Below are 21,053 nucleotides of genomic sequence, written 5' to 3' on the forward strand. Positions count from 1 at the left end.
GGTTTGTATCTATAGATTTAATTTGTGGTACTTAAGATTTCAGCTTTTTCCTAACGAGAACTATAAAAGTGCATGTGTGATTGATACTTACAAACACTGATAAGCTACTGATCCCAAAATAAATTCAAATATATTTTCAAACTTTTAGCTGAAAACATTTTACAATTCTGGAAACAGGGTCTTCATTTGGAAATAATCCAAGCTTGTCTGTGCCCAGAGATACTCTGTAGACATCTCGGAAAAAGTTAATACTCTAAATGAATAGAGGATGGTTTAGACATTAGTATGGCTGAACAGTATTGAGAAAACACATTAACTGTTAACAAAGGAAGAGGAATTGCAGCCCTGGGGGACAATAGGAGGTTGTGAACAGTGTAAGTCAACTCTGCTTATTCATAGCACCTCCTCTTCATTGAAAAGGAAATAGGCAATGAAGTGACCTAAAGTTCTCCGTTGGATTTGACAAAAGAACTCACGGGTTATTCATAAACCATATTTGAAACAATGATTCTAAAATCCTGTGGGTTTTTAGCATATCCTGAAATATTTTTTAATACTGCTTACCTATGGATTCGCCTTACGCCAGTTGCTCGACCTGATGGCAGCGAGGCATTCCCAAACTGAGCAACACACCAAGATTCCATTCGCTAGGAACGTTCAACTGAGGCTGGTGAGAGCAGGTCCCGGTCTTGTCCATACTGGGAAGATGGCTCTTGTGAGATGGTGCAGCCGTGACGTCCAAGAAGGCTTTCTTATGATATGTCTCTTGCCAAAAGATTGCTGTCCATCTCTAGTGCAATTTTCTTTGGTACTGGATTGCAGGAGAAACTTCCTCTGCTGTGAGGTTGTGCTTTTAATTAAAATCTAACCCAAATTTGCTTGTTCTGTTAATATTATATCCTTTGTGTTAGGGATTTGATACTTTTCTCCCCATGGGGAGAGTTAATGCAGTCGGTTACTTCTGGTCTGGATAGTGTAAGCATAGAAATAACAAAAGGTCTTCTAAGCATACATGCATATATGTGTGTGAGTGTATAAAACATATTTATATGTCGTATATAAATATATATGTGATTTATGCACATATGCTTTCTTAGAAACATGTTGTAGAAATAATTAAGAATCGTCAGTCTGTTTCTCAGGTTACTGCGCTCTCCGGCTAGAAAATAAAGCAAAGTTTTTTTTACTTTTTCTTTCTCCCTAGGATCGGAAACTGTCCAAGTCAGAACGACAAAGATTTAAAGAGGAAGCTGGGATGCTGAAAGGGCTCCAGCATCCCAACATTGTCCGGTTCTATGATTCCTGGGAGTCTACAGTCAAAGGAAAAAAATGTATTGTTCTTGTGACGGAACTCATGACATCTGGAACACTGAAAACGTAAGTAAGCATGGGCACGTCAACACACATGACAAAGAGCGCTGAAAGTAGGTCATATTCTGGGGTAAGTTAGGATGGAATCCTTCTACTGACAGCTGAAGTTACCCGGGTAGATTTTTGGTCGAGAAGAGGCTGACAAGCACGGCCAGGTGTAGTGAGACATCCTGTGTGGAGCAGGATGTCACGTCCCTGCTGGCGGCCTCCTAGGAAGCGCATACAGGAGAGCCTGCAGCGCGCGGGAGTTCAAGAGGGCAGCACTGGCTCTTCACTTCTCCCAAAATCTTCCATTTTCCCTCCAGCTGCCGCCTTTTTGGAGTGTAAGCTGCTTTGTTAAGCTCAAAGCCCTACCTGATTCATCTCCCAGTGTTGGGTGTAACGACACTACAAATAATATGTACAGAGAAGAAAATTCATTTAGTTTAAACTCCACAGGGTAGTACCTAACAAAAACCTGAAATCGCTGCTGAAACTCAAGGCGATGCCTGGAGTTTCAAGCTGTGAAGTAGCCGAGTGAAACCGAATCTGTCAAGAGTGTTAAGGAGACCCTGGGAAATGAACCTGCTGCGAGAGCCCTCTAGTGGTAGCTGCAGCTTGCAGGGGGCTGCACGGACGCCTTCCGCCTTGGCCTGCTCTCCAGAAACTTGCAGGGCTGGGAGCTTGTTGGGAACATCGAGTTACAGGTAATCTGCTGGAAATAAACTCACCAGAGCTTGTAATTCAGGAATTGTGGGGCATTTGTTTTAATTCAGTACCATTTATGTCTCTGAGAGGCATTCACAGCAGCCTGTAGAGACTGGAAAGAATTTGCAATCCATTTGTATAAATAGCCTAAATATCCTGCGGGTTTCTTGGTGGGTGTGTTTTTTTTTTTTTTTTTTTTTTTTTTGTGATGCTTATTGATAGCCACAAATGGACATGCCTAAAGCAGGAAAAAATGAAAAATGTCCATTGGGATTCTGGGCTGCAATTATAGGGAACTGTTTGTCACTTGAAATAGTGCTGAAGAGCTAAAAGTTGCAGCAAGTTTCTGTATGTACCTGTGTTCAGGGAAGACTTTTTGGAGTTTATTTTTAAGATGCTTAAAATAATTGCTTCAAGTCCTGTGCTCAGGACAGAAATAAAAGTTTTACACCTCTTTATGGATTCGCCTATTTAAAGATGGAATTTGTTCATTGTGCCAACTGTGCTGTATTGCTAGATTTATACTGCAACCTTGGTTTTTGTTATGAAATTCAACTAAGTATCACTCCCATATTTTTCAATATGTTTATCATATTTTCTTTTATTCCAAATGATCTTTTCCTCTTTTTGAGGTGTGGGATATGGGCATTGTAGCTGCTTGATGAAGGAGGAAAAAAGTTATCGACACAAGAAAAGTGTGGTGGCATCTTGAAGTAACTTTTTCTGATGCTTTATCATTTTTGCATACTTCTATTTTTATATATAAAATATGTATATGTATATATGCATAAATGTGTGTGTGCGTATATGTATATATATATACACACACACACGCAAATAATGTAAAAAATACCATGGATTCATCCTTTGGGGCAAATTTCTAATTTTACACAGAATTTTCATGAATCATAGCAATAGAAAAATACACAACTCAAGTATTGTACAAATTTAATTGCTTACTGGTAGTGTATAGTAGCTTGGAATTAAACTGTTGGAAAAAATGAATTCAGTTGTTAATTTTGGTTTTAATTATGCTACAAATGAAGGCAATGACTTCTTCTGACTTTAATCTCAGCCACAAGTCTTTTCTCTTTCTGCCTTAGAATTCTGCCCATTCTGCCTTAGAATGTGGCAGCTCTCTGGTAGGACACATACTTTCACAGCTGTCTCTGCTAACTTATTAGTTTTTCTCTGGCTTGCAGGGATTACAAGTTAACATAGACCAACAGCCTTTGGGCTGAAAAAGAGGTTGGTGGAGAAAGACAAATTTTAGTTCCCATTTCTCTCTATTTATTGAAGGTCTAGTCTAACCTCCTAGTTCATTAAGAAAGACTTGTGTTCTCATCTTTGCTTTTATTCTGTGCAAAGACATATATATACATAGATAATTTTTTCACTGCTACCTTGTGAAATGGACAGGAGCAGCATCAGTTAAATTGGAGCAAGCTCAGCAGTGGGCTGCCAAGGTGGCCAGGGACTGATGCACTTCCAGTGTGAAGAGAGGCTGATGTTCTGGGCTTGCTGGAAAGATGGAGCCTGGGGGAGACTGAAGAGCAGTCTAGTCCCCATGGGGAGGTCAAGAAGACTGAATCAGGCTCTTTATGTTGCTGCATAGTAGGGGGGTGAGAGGCAGTGGGCATAAATTGAAATGAGAGGTTCAGATTGCACTAAAGGAGAAACCTCCTCTCAATGGGGATGGTCAGCTGGTGGGACAGGTTGCTCAGAGAGGCTGCACTGTATGCATCCTTTGTGAGTTTTGAGACCTGGCTGGATAAAGCCATGAACAACCTGATGTGACCTCGTGGCTGAGCCTGCCTTGAGCAGGAGACTTGAGCCCTCCTGAGGTCCCTTCCAACCTGAGTTATTCTGTACCTGTAAGAAAAAGGAAAATGTGCTAGCTGATCTTTTGCATTCGTATATTTATGCATGATTTCATTTTAAAATGTGGTCTGCCTTAAGTGACATGTGACTTGGTCCATGACAATGTTTTGGAAAACTTACAGCAGCACCACAGGATGCTGGGTGATGGTCTGGGCCCAGGTCCTTTAAGAGTGAGAAGCTGGCAGTAGACTAGTGTATTTGAAACCAAGAATGTAATTAGGGATTCCAAATGCTGAACTGAAGTGCCCCTGCCATGTGATCCTTGGAACGGGCTCAAGAGAGATGAATGAGGGTTGTGTCAATAGCAAAAATTCAAGTGGTAGTTGATGGGATCCAGAACCTCCTTTGGTTTGTCTCCTTCCTTGGCTTGGCTTTTTCCCTGCCTTTCTTTACATTCTGTTTTGTGATTTCTGTTTGGAACTCGGTCCTGATTGCTTTTACAGATCTGTTTCCACAGCATGATAACTTCTAGCAACTCGATTTCCAGGACTGTCATTGAACTGGAGAAATTTAAAATAGGGGGGATTACTAATGTCTTGACTTTTCGTGTTGGCATTAGTCCAAGTGATTTCATCAGGATTTGTTCTGCTCATCAAGAGGATATGTAGAGAACAAACACTGCAATGGGCTAATGTAACTGTCTTGGTTTTACTCTAAAATTATAACTGTTAAACCTCATAGTGGTGACAGAATTTGCCACCAGTCTTACAGTGTTTTAAGACTAGTTAGGCTTGAACCGTGCAATGTTAGCTGAATAAGAATTCAAGCCCTCTCTGTTCAAAGCATACTTTTCAACAATTCCTTTTCTGAATGTATTTGAGTCTAAATTTTTAGAAAGAAAGAGAGGAAAGGAGTTCTTTGCTTTAAATGGATATACCCAAAGATAGAGTGTGAGAATATACCACCTTAAGATATGTTCATCATCTGCTGTGCTACTAGAAAACATTTGGATGCTCTGATAGGTTGCTCATTTTATAGCATCTCTAATCTGTTGAAGGAGTAGAATAAGGTCATACTCTTATGTTGCAACCACTGGAAAATATTTTGGGGATCAAATTTGATTTATCTGCTATGGATTTTAAAAGAGACGATGTTAGAGCGGTTCTGGGCCATGTTCTTCCTGCAAAGAGACACAATGACTTTATGCGGAAATTGTTCTGAACCAGTTCTTTGGCCGAGTCTACATACGATCTGCTTTGCTTCTCTCTGCTTTTTTTCCCTCCCCAAGCTCTATTTCTCTGAAGTAGTGAGCAGTGTCAGTCCAATTCAAGTGATCAAACCCTCTTCTCCCCTAGGGAAACCATCTCTGTGAATTGTTAAATTGCTTGACTAAACTCAGCAAGTAATTTTGAAGCAGCCTTCCAGTTCAGCTGGGAATCCTAGGCTAAGGGTGCTCAGACTAATATAGGTCAGTCTAGGTTGTTCTGACTCCATAGCTTTTGCACTGTTTGCAACAGCTCTTTACTTCATTGGATCTTTAGTGCTTGTTATGCTCTTTTCTGCCTCTTCTTCCTTCCCACTTCTTTTATTTAGTCAGGCAAAATGCTGTAACTGCTTTAAGTGCTTTAGGCCTGAAAGGTTGAGCAAACTCTTAAATGAGTAGATAATGTAATATTATGATTAATAGTTTTAAGTATCTGTATGCTTCTCATCTTAGCAAGGCAGCTGCCTGCATATTATAGTTAACCAACCTTTGAGCATGTATAACTTACTCTTGTATTTTCTTTAGGTATTTGAAAAGATTTAAAGTGATGAAAATCAAAGTGCTACGAAGCTGGTGCCGTCAGATACTGAAAGGCTTGCAATTTCTACACACGCGCACTCCTCCCATTATCCACAGAGACTTAAAATGTGACAACATCTTCATTACCGGCCCCACTGGATCCGTCAAGATTGGAGACCTGGGTCTGGCGACTCTGAAACGAGCTTCTTTTGCCAAAAGTGTGATAGGTAAGTCCCTCTTGTCCTACAGGCTGGCAAGCCAGTCCACCTACTTGGAAACTTGAGTCTTTTAAGAAAGTTTTTAAAGGTACATGGTCAAAGTACCCAAAAGTGCAGGCTTTGTTCCTGTGCTGTTGAGGTCATTCTGTGTTTCTAATGAGATGATATGCCAAAGTTACAGTTGTGCTTTTGTATATTGACATGATAAGTATTTTGGAATATATATTTATTCTCTTGCCCAATGGTTTAGTGCAACATTGTTGATAAAACCACTCTTGCTTCACTACATGTAAATCCGAGCAATGTTTCTTCAAGCAATGTACAACTGTGTTTTGGTGACATAGCTTCTCTTTCTAACAACCTGTCAATGTTTAGCCCAGCATTAATTTATATAGCCAAATTCTTTGGGTTGTCACCAGGCGTCAGTATTCCATCTGTTACACTTTAGTTTGCACAGAGGCAGAAACTAAAGTTATCAAAGAAAGTCAACTAAAACTACTAAATAGGAGGGTAGTAATATGCTGTCACCTTTGGGAAGTCCCTAGAATGTGGATTTCTGTAAGTTAGCAGGATATATTGGGGAAGTATTGCCTTATGCTTGCTCTGTTCTCCTCCTTAAACATTCACTAATGGCCTGTGGCAAATGGCTATTGGGTGGATGGAAACAGTCTAGTCATTCTTGTGACTCTTCTAAAGAATCGGTTTTATCAGCTTTGTTTTTATAGTTGTTTCAATAGGCTGCAGGGATTGAAGTTGTTCTTCATGCTCCTAATGTTTAAAGGTTGCTAAAATGCAAATTTGCTCAACAGTCCTATATTGAAATCCTTGATGGGATGAATGATAAACACCTGTAAATCGTCTTGCGAACTATCACTAAAATATTTCCTGCTTCTTAACCAGGTGGAACTATTAATAGAAATGAAATATATACTGTATTGATAAATAAAATTTTCTTAAACATCTTAAACATACTCGTCTTATCCTTAAACTTTTAATTGGAAGATTACCACTTCTTATCTTGTTAACCATCAACGGTTAGCCTTTGGATAACTGACTACAATTACATTCTGTTTTGGTGTAGCATGGTGAAAACAAGCAATGTGGTTATATTGAATGATCTGCAAATTGTCTTGAATCTGGTATCTGCAGGAAATAATTCTGTGCTTAAATTTGCGAAAAGCAAACTTGCATCTCTGGCTTAAAGTAAATCTGATCATACAATGCCATCTCTTTGCTTACAGAGGGGGGTGCTCTGATGCTTCACTGGGCAATAATTTTCTGCAAACTATTTAAATGGGACTTGTTGAATCTCACGCTCTGTGCCTGTAACTCAATCTCTCTGTATTTCTAAGTATTTTTGACTGTAGGATGTCCCTCACTAATGCCTGTATCTGCAGTAGGCCTATAAATATACTGCAGGTGGGAAGGTAAGTATATGAAGAAAAGGGCTCTGGTGAGTGGCCTTTGCAGAAAATTACTTTTTCTTCTTTCTCATGAAGATTTATATTTTTAAGAGTTTTTCATTGCAAGGCCTTTCCTGAACCATTCTACTTAAAAAAGTAAGTGATGAGCACAAGGTCAGAGACTAGCTGTGGGCTCTTACCAATGCTATTTCTTTTGCAGTGGAGGACCGTCAGGTAATTTTTGAAACAGGTTTAATATACCTCCTTTTTTACAGGTAGAAAAGGTAAGTGTCTTAACTCTCCTTAGTATTTGGTTTGCAGCCTATGGCTAGTCTGACTGTTTTCCCCTCTTTCTATCCCCACCTCTCCATTTGACTCCAGCTGGATGCAATCTGTTTTGATAATGGCATTGACTAACATGCGTAAAGCAGGAATTGCCTCAGCACTTCTGTGACATTCTTATTCCATAAAGGCCTTGCAATGCAAGACTCTCAAAGTATGTCGATGCAACAGAGTGACTAAGGGTTTCCTCCCTCTTCTTTTTGCCTCCACTTTCTCTTGTCTCACAGGTCTGCCCAGCCGCTTCTTCCTGCGGTGAGTAACGCCAGCAGCCTCTGCTCGCTTTGAGACATTTAGAGTCTGAATCGTTCTTTTAATTTAAGGTACCCCAGAGTTCATGGCCCCCGAGATGTATGAGGAGAAATACGATGAATCCGTTGATGTATATGCTTTTGGGATGTGTATGCTAGAGATGGCCACGTCTGAGTATCCTTATTCTGAGTGCCAAAATGCTGCGCAGATCTACCGACGAGTGACCAGTGTAAGTTCCTCCCCCACTTCAGATTTTAAGGCTGCTACAGCTGGCAAAGGAGCATAGCTGGCTGGCTTGGCACTGCGCAAGAGTGGGGAGAAAGACAAGCTGACAAGGGCTTGCAGGACAGGAATGGGTTGGAGGGGAATAAAATGATTCAACTTACCAAACAGCCAGTCAGAAGCTTGTAAAAAAGTGAATGGAATTAAAATTCCGTGTGTGTTAATACTTCCTCAGTATATAAGTAGGTAATGCATAAGGATTTAAAGAAAAAAAATAAAAAAACAAGCAAAACACCAAACCAGACAATTTTTGAAACTCTTGTGACTCTGAAAACGCTGGGTAAGTGTTTTGGTCTTGGAGATTACCTGGTAAGTTTGTTCACTGGAATAAAGCTGGATCACACATTCAAAACACTATGGCTTAGCTGCTTGCTGAGGCAAATCATAAGTTGTTCCTTAAAATGATTTTAAGTTAATAGTTTACTGAATTCTAAGTGATCTCCAGTTGCTATGTGTCAGGTGCACTTCTCATTAGGCAGTGGAAATACTTGGTAGATAGAAGGCAAGTGCTTCACACAGGAAAAGGCTGATAAGTGCAGTGGTGTAGGTTGTGCTAGTAAAACCAAATAAAGGTGACAGAAGAAGCAAGAGATTTGAATTTGCTCATGCGACTAGGCTAAGTGGGACCTGCAGACCTTGGACTTAAGAAGGCTACAATGCTAAAAATATTTAAGGATGTTTATGGATAGACTTACTTTGTGGTCTCTAAAATAGTGTCATGAAAACTACACCTGTGCGGGAAAGAAAACTGAATGTGTTCAACGTTCTCATCTAAGCATTCAGAAAGAATAGTGAGGTGGCCACATGGAAAAGCAAAGTTTTTTTTTTTTTTTTTTTTTTTTTTATGTTGGCATTTCCAAAATGTGTGTGTACACATGCACAGGAGGATAAGGATGTTCCTTTGTCCACAGACAGGAGACCAAGTATTCCCATTTGTCTGTCTGTGTATTATCTTTAAGAATTTGAGGATTTACTAAAAAGACTTGCTTAGCTTTGGAAAAATAGAATACTCCCTTTTCCTGATGCCTAGCATTATAAAAGACAGACATAATTGCTGACTACAGTTAGTAGTGAATTACGAAGGTAGGCTTGGTGAAATAAGAGAGATTTCCCCTTGTTTGAAGGGGAATATAGTAGAGGCACAAGAGCTGGAGGAAAAAGAAAGGAAGAATTTTTTTTTTGTACGATAGTGAACTGCCATCCATAATTTTCTAAACTGAGAGAAACAAGGGTAAAATCTAGCCGTTGCTCTGCTTACAGCAGAATCTGATCTCTGAGCTATCTTGATCAGTGAAAGAAGAAAAAAGCCCATAAAAACAGTTTTAGTGTTATCCTTTGGTATGTGCATCTTACCCAGAGCCGAAGAAACGTTTTTGGTGTGGAACTGGTGGATGTGTTTTCTTGGAATAGGGTAGCTGGTGAGGTGGATCCAACTGCCCTGCCTTTCCTTAGAAAGTGCTAGGAACTGAGTTGTGGAGAGATGAAACTGCTCATGAAACATTTTGGGGCTTGGAAGTGCCCGAGTCTTAATGAGCTGCTGGTTTGCAAAGTTCTTAGCAAGTAGAAGGTTTTAGAGGGACTGTTAGCAAACAAACTTACCTAAAAACTTACCATAATTGAACTTAACCATTTCTTTGTTATAATTTTGGCAACCTTGATAGATCTTTATTTCCCATCATTTTTGGTCAACTGTTGAACTTCTGAGTAGATGAGAAACACTGAGTGGTCCTGCATACTGTTCAAAACAGGGTGAAATTCTGTTATTGGGTCGCTCTGAGAAGAGTTTCTACATCACACTTCCATTGATGATACAAAAATTGCATTTAGATTTGAATTCTTGAGCTTTTCATCCACCACTTTTGAGTGGTGTGAAATGAAAAAAGTACTTCTTGTTTCCTTTCCCAAGGAAAAAAGAATGGTAAGATAAAATGAAGCATATGTGTGTCTACATCTAGACTAGGAGTAAAGGCTCTGTTTTAGGGTATTTGGTTTGTTTATCTTAAAGTCAGAAGGCTGTTTCCTAGTTAAAAACAAAACAAAAACAAAACTTAAATAGATTCAAAGGAATAATTTTTATGAAGAAAAGAGAGCCGTCTTGGGGAATAAAGCACAAACCCATCTTAACTGAGCTTGGGGAATTCGGGGTTTCTTCCATAACACAAAATGCAGGACCATGTTATGAAAGTGGAATGAAATACTGTTTGTATCGTTTTTTTTTTTTTTTTTTTTTTTTTTTTTTACCACTCCATGAAAGCTCTGCAAACCTATAGAAAGGCCCTTAAAGTTTTCTGTCCTTGTTCTTTGTTTAAGAAAACAAAGTTTTCTTACTGTCCTTTCAAAAAAGATTTTAGGAGGTTTCACACTATCTATAGGTGTGGGTGAACCAGCCAAGAAATTCAGTACTTAAAAATACAGTATATAAATCATCAGTGGCAGAATGTAGTCAGAAAGCTGCCTGTATGGGTGCACTTTGGGAGCATGGGGAGTACTTGCCAGTGCATTTCCTTCTCTACTTCCAGCATAAGTTAACCTGGCTTTGGAAGCTGACAGCATTTCCAAGTGAACTCTCCAATCTGTTACTTTGCTAGTAATGTTTAGGAATATTTTGAGGTAGGAACTGTAGCCTTGTTGTGCCTCAAATTACAGGGTTATTTTTATCCAGGAGCATACAGAAAGACCTGAAGGAAAGACAGTAGTGATGGGCTGGTGAAAAGACATGTCATGTAGGAACTAAAAACCACCGAACCCTCAAAGGCAGTAAGATCAGGTTGTGCAGCGACACTATGCAGGATATAGGTATTTAAATTGATTTTCTTCTCCCCCTTTTCTATGCAACATTAGGCTTAGTACAAAGGATAGTTGCTCCGTTACCTTAAATTCTGGCTATTGTTTGAGTTAAAAACTAGTAGAAGGTAACTCAGTTTTCAGAGCATCGTCTCAGGACTAGACTCAGTACAACAGACTTAAATTCTTCTCTCCCGTTTTGTTCATGCTTTGGTTTCACTTCCTTCTTTTGTTATTGCTCTAATTGACGCCCAGATGGGATGTAGCATTGCTTACAATATTCAGTTATGCATCGTACCTCTTCTGGTCAGGATGTTCCCTATTTCGAGCAGTTTTCTAATTAAATAATGGAGTTAGATTTGATACCCAGACATTTGCTTACCTAAGGGCTGAAGTTCCTTCTTGAGTTAAGATGTTCTTTAGCCCAATTTCCGTTGCTTTGTCTCTTGAAAACAGGATGGCTGTGCGAACCCAGGGTTTCCAAGATGACTCTGCTGTTCACATTACCACAGTGAAGTTTCAATTTTTCTTTAGCAAAGGAGTGTTAGGGCAATGATGTTCCTGAATTTTCCCTGTCCCAAGAGAAAAATACAAGATTTTATGGCACGTGTTGAGTAGAAAGATTCTTCTTTCAGTAGAAAAACCTGGATACATGCCTAGTTTTAAATAGCTGCTTATAGTTTTTAGGGATCAAGGTATTAAGTTATAGTTGTTTTGCAGTTCTGGTAGAGACCCGGCAGATGTTCGTGACAAAGGACTTGCACCCTCCAGTGTGCTCCATCATGGCCCTTTCACTAGCAGCTTCTTTTGAATGGAAAATGATCTCTGCATGTCTTCACACTCAAGCATAAAGGAGCTTGAGTTTCTTTAGTTTTGCCAAATCACAATATTGCAACTTCATCTACAAAAGAACATGCTTTCTTCTGTAAAACTATACTATACTTTGGAAATGGTTCCAAATATTATTTAAAAATATTACAATTCCTGTATTTTTTTTTACCTTACTGTTTAAAACAAACAAAACACCTCCAAGATTTAAGCACTCTTCCTCTTCATCTAGGTTTGCATATATCCAATGGGAACTTACGCTTCGGTGAAAGCACCTAGGCCTGTACTTAACTGAAAATGATGGGCTGCACTATTAAGGTAGCCTTGACTGTCCCCATGATTTCTCTCTCTCGCCCCAGGTCTGTGCAGAGGCAGTTGTTTGTTTAGGTGCCTCATGCACTCCTGGGTTAGCGACCAGGCAAGTCTTCATCACATCACAACAATTAGAGGTAGTTACAGTACCAAATGTAGTGAAGATGTGAAATTCTGTTGCATACTCTCTGGCACACACACAAAAAAAGATTTGCTAAAACTTCAGAAGGATTTTTGATCTGTCTGCTTTGAGTCCTCTCTGTGAAACATTATTCCTCCGTTGACTGGTTTTATGCATATTTATGTTAATTTTTCACAAGAACCATTTGGACTGTATATAGAATAAAGTAGAGATATAGTTGTAGAATGAATATCTCTAATTTCTTAAGTTAGCCTGTTTGAGAAGCAGTACATTGGAGGCACAACTGCAGTAACTTCAGTTGCATTTTCTGAGACCTTGAGACCTGTGTAACCCTGTTGTTGCTCTAAAGGCTAAGTTGGTATTTTTTGCTTCTGTTATGGCTACCACTTTCAGATGCAGTGTAGACTTCATTTACCTCTATACCGTATTTCTTTTGAGCTTTTCTCAACACAGAGGTACAGTTTTCCCAATTTCCAATATTTGGATGGTAAGTCTTACATTTTCCAGGTGGTTTATTCTTCTGCCACTAGTCTAAACATGATTAACAAAGTTTATTAGGCAGATTTAAATCATATTTGTCACTGAAACAAAAATCCAAACATACTCATTCCGTAAAAGCTAGTAAGAACTGTCCTCAGTTTGAAATATACTGCTCATCTAAACAGAGTATGAATAGAAAACTTTCTGCCCACATTGTAGAAACATTCCTTTTAATTTTCTTCGTAGACTTACATATACATGTGTGTATATATATACACTCTGCATATGAATATATATAAAGAATGAAAATATATATATATATATAAATACATACCTTTATTTTTCCATGCTTTGTCAAAGTCCAATTTTGTCCTTGCTTTTGCCAGAAATCCAGTCTCCTACTTGTAAATGAAAGTCTACCTTCTGGCTGGCCTTAGCCTGAGAAGAAAAAAAAAACATTTTGCATTTTTGACTTAAAACAAGTTCTTCTATACTGAAGTGTTCCACAAAATGGGCACCACTTTTCTGTTCTACAGAGCTTAAAAAAAGCCCTGGGGGAGCAAGGTACATAATGAGTAACCTGACCAGGCAGTGTCTAACTGGTTTTAAAATCTGTAATTTCCTTGGCTTGTGGGAACTGAAGCTCGCTGGTTAGATCAAGGTCATCCTCTTGGTTGGAAACCAGTCGGTTACCGAGCTTTGCAGTTTGGTCAATTGAGATGAAATTAATCTCTGTACAAACATAAAAGTTGGGCATTATAAATTGTCTAACCTAGTCATCTAAATTTCCTTTACTTTCACCAGGGGAAGGTGGGCAATTCAGTCTGTCTGTCCCCAGTTTTGTGCTGAGGGGTCCTGGGAAGCACAGATGTGCTGCCTCGTGATGTTGATGCCTCATCTTTGGACTTTTGATTAATCTTACCTATAGTGTGTAATGGATGTTCATGAATACCAGCATATCTAAAATGAAACCATCTGTGGAAGAGCTCTTAGCTTTTCAGTCACTGTTTAAGCGTTTTTGTTATCTCTTGAAGAGGAGTAATTAAAGACATCAAAAGTTCATACTCTCCTTTTCCCTGCAGTTTTGCTATGAAGCATCTTTTTAAAATTAAGCTACAAGTTGCTTGCTCTTTAATGCAAATTCCTCCCTTGGTTTCCGTAATCAGCCTGTGACTTGCTAAGCATTTACAAATCTTTACCTCCAGTAACTCCATTTGGTTCAGATAGACCTAGAACATACTCTTCCTAGCAAGTTTTCTAGTGGAAAAAAAATGGAAAAAAATCAGTGGGAAAAGTAGGGGGAGAATCTTCGAAAAGTGCAAGTTATTAAAGCAGGTGATGAAAAATTGTGCACTTTCAACCAAATACAGGAGACAGGTCAATGGGAAGCTTTTAATTGTGTTAATTAAAAAACAGAATGTTGTGGTGCTTCACTATAAAAAAAGGAAGAAAATTGCCCACCAGATCCAGTTCCTCAGCATTGCTCTGAGTAGCCTAAAGAATTCCTGTGCGCTGGCCTCTGTGTCCACCTCTCTTTGTTGTGTTTTGTGTGTTTGGGGGATTTCTGTTTTTAAACCAGTGTCATTTTCAGCCACTTTAATAAGGCTTTTAAGAAACACATAAAGCAGCGAGGAGCCTTCCTGTGTGGAAGTTCAGCCAGTGACTCATCAATTCAGATGCACAAGCCTTAAGAAGGAAAGATGGAAAAAATGATGCTTTTTTTGAGGGGGGGCAAGTTTGCCTTTGTTTTAATGAAAATAATTAGGTAAGGAACATGAAGGCTCAGTTAGAGCTGTGAGTTGCAACACAGTGGAGTCTTTACAGAGCTATGGGCAATTAAACCTGAAGGTGGGAGGAAAAATGAATTCTGTCTCAAAGGAGCTCTTTCTAGACATAGATCACTTCTACAAATTGATCTTAGTGTTCATACTATCACACACGAAATATTTCAGATTTCAACAGTTGTTTCTTCAGTATTGCTGCTATAAAACAACCTTAGTTGAAAGCAAAAGAGGATTTTTCCTATTCAGATGGCTCACCCCTGAGCCTGGAATGCATGTCTTTACAATTTTTAACTAGATAAGAATTTATATTATTAGATTTAAATCACATCTAATATGATTTTAAAATGATTATGAGTTAAGGGGGGGAAGACGGGACTGTGAGCTTCAACTGAATTGCATGAAATCAAGATCTAATTCTTTAATGTATCTTTTCAGTGTGAAATTCTAAAATGTGCTTGTGATGTGGTTTTCCTAACTCTGGTGTTCTTTTGTTTGTTTTTTTTTAAACTCAGTATTGTGATAACTTACCTAGGCTTCTTTAAAAAAAAAATCGATATCTCTTAAGGGTGAAGCCTCCTGAAACTATGATGCTATGAGATGTCTTTGTTTTGCCCTGTCCTGACATCTGTTTAGCTCTTAAGAGGTTATATTAAGCTAACAAAATCCGGGGGGTGAAATTAATCTAACAAAAGACAGGAAGCTGACTCTTCTCTGGGGAACAGGGAGGTAGTCGGTGTTTTAAAATCCCTGGCTATGCACTGTTATCCTAAGCATTAATGAATCACTGAAATGGCACGCTAATCATTACTGTGATATTTCAGTGTTATTTGTTGTAGTACCATTATTCAAAAATACCAATGGTAGCGGATGGGCTGGTATTTCTTATCCTACCAATTGTTCTGCTATAGTTCTACAATGATAAAGGTGGGATGAGTCCAGGAAAGTTTTAGTTTTATGGAAGCTCAGAGCGGTGTTAGTCTCAAAATAGCTTATTTTTTACTCCCTGTGTGATTCATAGGCCAGAACTCCACCAGATTTTTAGGAAGCTCTCTGTATTATCCCCAGGTTACTCGCAGCCTTGTTCCTGAAACAGGCACAGACTTATGGATAGGTATGTCTTTTGACGTGTGCTGGTTGTGCCCGTATTAAAGATGGGAAGCTCCTGAAGTTTAATGTGATTTTGCAGAAACAATTAATTCCTAAAAGTGGAGAGAAGAAGCAGACTAGAAAATGTGCAGAATAAACTCTGCTTATCATGCAGAATGTTTGTTCCTAAAGAAGGCTCTGGACTCATGATTTTCTTTTTAGGTAAATTTTCTTCAGAGGGGTTTCTACTTTGTCGTTCTTCACCACTAAGTTCCTGTGTAGCAGGGATACTTTTGTTAGGACCTTTTTGAATATTTGGTACTTTAATAACCATCTTTCACAAGAAGGAATTAGAACAAGTCACAAAACAAAGGAGAAAGTAAGTTTTGGGGAGTGTTCCTGGTGCAATTTCTGAATCTTGCGTTATTTCCAAAATTTGCAAAATTATCCTGGTGCTGTTAGAAAGTATCTTATAAGGGGTAGTCCAAGTAGTGTGCTTGAACTCTGAAGGATTTGGTGTTGGATTACTGTGTGTATTTTTTTTTTAAAATACAGCTCTAGGTCCAGCTGGACCTAATCTGTGACTTTAGATTTAATATTTCTGTATTTTTAAGATGGGTACTAAGTGCTGTTTTTCTGCCAGACTGCTAGCTGTTAAAGCAGAGAATACAATTTAAAAAAAAAAATCTGAAGAAAGTATTTTCCAGACTGAAAAAAAACAGTTATTTTTTTCTTCATTATTGTTTCACCATCACACATCCAAATTTATAATGCTAAAGCGTATGTGTAGGCATCTGTTTCCTTTGTATTTTTCCTCTTTTTTGTGTAAGTAATTTCCAAGTTGAAGTGCTGACTAAAGAGAAGCTTCATTCAGCTAGTTCAAGATTTATATAAATTTCAGATTACTGCATATTCTTGTTCAAAAAGCAAAGGCAAAACAACTAAATGCAAAGGTAAAAACTGTGCATGAAGATTATACCAATCCTGTCTTTACTCCCGAAAGAGTGAAAACTGAAAAGCTCGTGTTCAGGCCACTTGTCTGATCAGTCTTTACCATTGTGTCAGACCCTGTATTCTTATGCTGCCGATTTCTAAACAGGGCACTTTGCAAGCACTAAGTGCAGCAACCCTGCAATTGCTAGAAAGCTGTTACATTGTGGCCTTTCAGGTACAGAATTTGCTCTTCCAAAGCTTATCTAACTTGTGCTACCCACCAGAGAAGGGCATTGCAGTTACAGGCCGTCCTGTGAATTAGTTCATCTACTTTTTCAACCAAAACCATCTCTTCAGAGAGTCATAAGGACTCCTGATTTTGACCTTTGTAATTGATTGCTGCTTGCATTACCGGGCTGTTCTGAAATGCAGAGGTTTCTAAATGCAAATGTTTCTAAAGTGAAAACTTAAAATGCCTGTGAACTGTGCTAGCTAATTGCTCACGGGATGGTTGTGAGGCATGGTGTGTATGCAGCGGTAGTACACGATGTAATTTACAGTTCAGTGCTATCACAAATACGGTGGTGGTTTTACTTGCTTTGTTGTTATAACCTTTTACTTATGTGTGCTGGAAAGTGTCACAGCCAGCAGGGTCTAGAAAGAATTAATAGCTATTCTTGTTAAGTTTAACAGTGTAGAAACAGTGTAGCCCAAACAAGGGAGCCTTAGCCCAATGCGTCTGTCCTCAATTAGCTTTGCTGATAGGATGGATTTTCAATTCCATGAAGCTGTAGAACTTTTTACACTGTAAATGTTTTGACTTTAATAGGTAAATGTATAGTATTGAGTCCCTAGCAAAGCTGTTGGAAAAGCAGGTAGTGTTCCTCAGCTTCTGGGCTTGGAGATGATCTGCGATGGCTGGTCAACTGAGAGGAGCCTTTTTTCTTCTTTATACCAAAGATAAGCTCATACAGATGGACAAATATGTCATTTCAAGCACTCTCAAAAATTTAAACTTCAGGAATAAGTAGATATGCATCTGTTGATCGTATTATATCTATACCTTGTGCATATAACTCTCATCATGCTGCATAGTTGGAAGTTTTTGGTTTGTTTGTTCTTGCTACTCAGTGTATCACTTGCCTTTTTATGTTTATTAACACCTTAAAATGGTTTGAGAGGTAGTGGTAAGCGGAGCAGGAAAACAGTGTCAGCTCAGTCCGGTTGCAACAGGCAGGCCTGTGTGATCCCTGCCTTCCACAGCTGCCTTTGCATTGCTTTTGCAAAGCTGGGGCATGCACAGGTATCTGCTGCAGGCCTTTAAGGCTGCTGGTTTGGGAAAACATAACATTTATTGCACTTGAATTGCTCAGGCCTTACTGAAAAGGATGAACTTTGTGTCTCCAGCTTGTCCTGCCTGAAGATGGGCTGGCCAAGCTATTTCAGTGACACAGAAGAGCTCCCTCAAATGGCTGAGGGAGGTGTTTTGGTCTGGATAATGGTAGACTAGTCAGTCAAGAATTATCTTAAATATGGTTCAAAAATGTGCAATCAATGTTTGTTTTTGATCAGAGGAGAAGAAAACTAGGTCTGTCCTCGCTCACACAGTAGTCTACATAGTGCCTCATGAGCTAAATCCAGCACTTTGGAAGCTTTCAAGTGGCCCTATTACCTGTGTTGCAGTAATGCTGCTTGCTCTAGTAGAATATTGATCTTGTGCAGCACTTTGCAGGGTTAACTGATTTCGTTGTAGAGAGAGTTCTTAATTATCCAGAGTTAATTGCTGCTGAAATACTGTTATTTTTATTTCTGTTATATGTATTCAGCTCTCTTTTTAATTTCATTACCACAGTCTCAACTAGCATATCTTGATTTTTAACATGAGCAATAAAATCTATCTTTTGTGGACAGCTTATCTCTCTTTTAATTGAATAAATGCTAAGCTGAAGTCTTATTTTCTCAAAAGAGAAAAGAATACAAGTATTGAATTGGACTGGGATGAGAATTAAGATACAGTCCGGGTGTTTTGACTATAGATGTATGCTGAAATTAGGGAAGGAACTAAATTGGAAGTGTTGTTTCTAAAGAAGACGTAGAATAGGGCAAAGCATGAAAGCTGGAGAAGGGAGGAAGTGGTTAAACCTTTTAAATGGTTAAAGGTTTTGAGGGCCAGGAGAAGCAACTAATAGCAGGTGGTTGTATTTAGAGGATCATGGGGTAAACCAATTTAAAAGCTATATATATAGTGTTGCCTGGGGGCTTTTTTGGGACTATGGGGAAGAAGGTAGGTTCACCAGCTTGTTTTCCACTGGAATTTTATGTTCTCTCTAAATTCCTGGAATTAATGGTTTGTGGCGGCCTGGGTCTAGTTCAAACTAGTTGGTAACAACTTAGCAAAATGAAAGTATGGAGATTTTAATTACTTTGTTTTTGCGATTTGACTTTGCAGCTGATTCTATTAGCCTCTGTACTGCAAAGGCTGAACATTTTGTTTGAGAAGATTAATCAGTTACGGTAGGATTCCTTTCCAGCTCCATAGCTAAAGCGCTTTGGAAAAGAGAGTGAATGTGGTTAGGTAGGGGCGTTTAAAAGCTGAAACTCTTGAAACCTCCTGTGCAACTTGTGCAATATCCCCCAGAAAAATGTAGCTCCAAATATGTGGAGTGAAACATTAGAATCTGTTCCTGCAAAGCAGATTTGGGTTTGTTCTGACCACAGTGTCAGTTTGGTCTGAGCACAACAGTAACAGCAGCAACCCAAGAAAATGCAAAGCAATGACAAGCAAAATTCCAGCGTTCTTTATTCAAGATAGCAGTAAGCACTGTTAAGAGTAAAATGATAATCAAAAGGTAGTCGATGTGCAGGTAAAACATTCTAGCTTGCAGTTTCAAGTATCAAAAAGTGCTGGTTTGTAGCACTGGTATTGCATGGTCTACTAACATCGGTGTAGTTGTGGGATACTTGAGGAGCTAAGCAGTATGTTATGTGAGAGTAAAAACTGATCTCAAAAATTTAAAAATGTACTTAACATTTTGTCAGAGTTTATCCTCACTAGTTAGCCAGAATTTGTTTGCACACTTCGCGTCTTAAATGATGCTCGTGGATTTCCTGTGTCCTTTAAAACAAAAAGAAACAAAAGCCCTGAATCTGTAGACAATTTGTTTTATTAGTGAGCAAGTTTTATAACGTCTGTTTGAAACTAAATAGCAGGAAAGGGGGTATGAGGCTTGAGTAGAGCAAGAGGCATTAAAAAATACAGCTCTGCAGGTGCACAAGTGGTGGAAAATAGGCAATGATGCTCCTTCCAACCTTTGTCCAACACCTTGAAAATCACCTCAACACCCCTTACACTGAGCGCGCAGCAAGAGAGCAGCAGACGACAGTGCCAGTGGGAGCAGAGCGTGGTAGTCAGGAGGGAGGCGGGTGCGATATGCTGTGTTATCCTAGAGCTGCCTAAGTGGAAAGTGCCCATCTGCAACCTGCTAGGCAGGAGGAGAAGTTAGCCAGTCATAGGGGTATTTAGGGAGCTCCGTGGGGTGAAGAGGAGAAAAACCTGCAGCCTTTCCCCTATTTCTTTTCCCCATCTCCCTAAGTATAAAATTATTGCCAGCAAATCCTGTTCCGAACAGCTCTGTTACCCCATTGCCCTCCCTTTACCACTGCCCTTTACCAGGGCACAGGGCACGAGTATAGCTGGGTGATGTTCTTACGCACAGCCTTAAAACAGGCAGAAACCTGGGGAGGAGACCTGGCGCGCGGGGAGGCGGGGACATGCAGGAAGTAAAGTCCTCATCCTCGTCCTCGCTGCCTCCTCCTCCTCCGCACAGGTAGCTGGGCAGGCAGAAAGGACCGGCCTTTCCTCTTACTTGCTTCCGTTCTCACTCTTCAGAGCCTGCGAGTGGTCAAAGTGGATATTAAACTTGACTCTCTGCAGCCTCATGTACTGGGCTTGGAGAAGTACAGGGGGTCTCGAAGAGCAAACCATGCTCCCCTCTAGCCTTGATGTCTGCTTCCCTTCGGCTGTGCGTTAGGGCAGCCGGGTAGCGGCCTCCCTTTGGAAACGAGCGCCCAGGTGGTTGAGGTGCATGTGTCTCTCTTCCTGATGGATTTCACAAAAAGAGAGATTTGTCCCGTCTTTGTGATTGTTAATTCCCACTGTTGTTGCTGCACGCACAAGGATTGTGCTAAAGAGGTATGTATGAATTTCACGGTACAGTATAAGTGTGTAAGGGCTTTGGGAGGTGAGTCAGAATTCCTGACACACAAGACTGCTCAAATGGTCAGACTTTGCATAAACTGTCTGTTCAGCTTGCAAACGTGGCTATACTTTTTCAGTAAGTTCTCTAAAAACATACATTGAAATTCTGAACAGCCAGGCTGCAGCAATTACTGTTCCTGCTATTCCCTATCCGTGATGTTGGTCTTCGTCTCACTTTTCTTTTAGTGTAGCACTGCTAAGGAAGGGCATGTGCCGCTTTCTGTGTCTTTTACTCTAGCTTGCTGTGGTGCCAAGGTCAGTCAACGCTGATGTAATTCTCTTGTAAAGCA

The 21,053-nt window shown here is 39.6% G+C and overlaps 1 protein-coding gene across 5 annotated transcripts in view; it reads left to right on the forward strand.

Annotated features, from left to right (window-relative positions):
• The window catches only part of WNK1 (WNK lysine deficient protein kinase 1), a 104,243-nt gene that overhangs the window by 34,593 nt on the left and 48,597 nt on the right, over window positions 1-21,053 (forward strand). For all 5 annotated transcript variants that reach the window (XM_088521562.1, XM_088521563.1, XM_088521566.1 and 2 more), the window contains exons 2-4: window positions 1,205-1,377; window positions 5,669-5,889; window positions 7,946-8,103. In XM_088521562.1, coding sequence (XP_088377688.1) covers window positions 1,205-1,377; window positions 5,669-5,889; window positions 7,946-8,103 — 552 coding nt within the window. The remainder of the gene's footprint in view (window positions 1-1,204; window positions 1,378-5,668; window positions 5,890-7,945; window positions 8,104-21,053) is intronic.

Source organism: Tinamus guttatus, unplaced genomic scaffold, assembly GCF_059628265.1.
Source record: "Tinamus guttatus ecotype Peru unplaced genomic scaffold, ASM5962826v1 Tinamus_guttatus_pri_ptg000125l, whole genome shotgun sequence".
Lineage (NCBI taxonomy): Eukaryota > Metazoa > Chordata > Aves > Tinamiformes > Tinamidae > Tinamus > Tinamus guttatus.